The following is a 1,157-nucleotide window of genomic DNA, read 5'->3' as shown; positions in this document are numbered from 1 at the left end:
GGGATGGCAGCCACAGAGGAGGTGGGGATCGGGGAAGGAGGCGGGAAGCGTGGAAAGAAGCAGTGGAAAGGAGGAAGGTGGCAGGAAAGTGGTGGCAGAGCTTGGGGTTTTATTTGGTCCCAAGGGAGGCTGGGTGGGGACGCCAGGTGAGCAGCTGGGTTGGCGCAAGGGTGCGTGTGCAGGTGGAGGGGTGTGTGGGCTGGCCACGTCCCCCAGCCCCATGAGCCCCTCCACGTGGCCCATCCCGCTCACTCCAGCTGCTGCAGGAAGGCCAGGAGCCCGTGGTGCCACTCGTCGGGCTTGTCCAGGTAGCAGGCGTGTCCGGCACCCTGCAGCACCAGCACCCGGTGCTCGGGGAGGTGCCGCAGGTTGTTCAGGCTGGCCTGCCCCAGCTCCGTGTCCTGGTCCCCATACACGATCAGCGTGGGCGTCTGCAGAGGGAGAATGCACCCTGAGCCTGCCAATGGCACCCCAGCACCCGCTCCTCCTGGCCAGGGATACCCTGGGACCAGGATACAGAGGGAAGACACTTGCCCTTCTCCCCTGCCCACCACAAGGGGAAACTAAGGCTCAGACTCCTGGGTCTCCTAATGTCCCCTCTTTCGCTCCTGCTACCCTATGGTCACGTTCCTTCACCACCACATTCCCCTTTTCCAGTAGCAACGGGGTTTCTGCCCTGTTTGGTCTTTTTCCTGTCCAACCCCGGTGCCAAGGTCCCCTCCTCACTGTCCCCTCCCAGTTCCCCAGCCTCCCTCATCTCCCTCCAGGCCATACTTTGATCTGGGTGTACTGCTCTGTCGTGAATTTCTCGGTGCAGATGGGTGCCACGGGCACATACGCCTTGAGCAGGTGGTTGTGCTGGAAGAGGAAGGGCAGGGAGTACATGCCGCTGAGCGATGGGCTGATCACCACAGCCGGACCCAGGCACAGAGCCTCTGAAACTGCTTTCAGGAAAGCCCCTGGCGCTGGCTGGCCCACGGGCGCTGGGGCCACAGCATCCTTCGAGCGCCCCAGCCCTGAGCCATGGGAGACAGAAGTTGCCCTGTCACACTCCCTGTTGCCTTGTGACAGGGAGAAGCTGGCACAGCAGGATGCTGGGGTTGCCATCCCAGCACCACGAACACGAGTGGCTGTATCGGCTCCCCCCGGCCCCCACC

General features: G+C 63.4%; 1 protein-coding gene across 2 annotated transcripts in view; it reads right to left on the bottom strand.

The window, feature by feature from the left end:
* Positions 1-248: 248 nt before the first annotated feature.
* Positions 249-1,157, bottom strand: part of ABHD14B (abhydrolase domain containing 14B) — a 1,170-nt gene continuing 261 nt past the window's right edge. Inside the window, exons 2-3 of one of the 2 annotated variants that reach the window (XM_009578964.1) lie at positions 775-1,050; positions 249-431 (exon numbers count right to left, since the gene is read on the bottom strand). In XM_009578964.1, the coding sequence (XP_009577259.1) occupies positions 249-431; positions 775-1,050 (459 nt within the window). Of the gene's footprint in view, positions 432-774; positions 1,055-1,157 lie in introns of both variants that reach the window. The other variant, XM_009578963.1, reaches the window with a different exon arrangement.

The sequence above is a fragment of the Fulmarus glacialis genome, unplaced genomic scaffold (genome assembly GCF_000690835.1).
Source record: "Fulmarus glacialis isolate BGI_N327 unplaced genomic scaffold, ASM69083v1 scaffold33485, whole genome shotgun sequence".
Lineage (NCBI taxonomy): Eukaryota > Metazoa > Chordata > Aves > Procellariiformes > Procellariidae > Fulmarus > Fulmarus glacialis.
The sequence above is the reverse complement of the archived record's forward strand: the minus strand, read 5'-3'. Positions and strand labels throughout refer to the sequence as shown.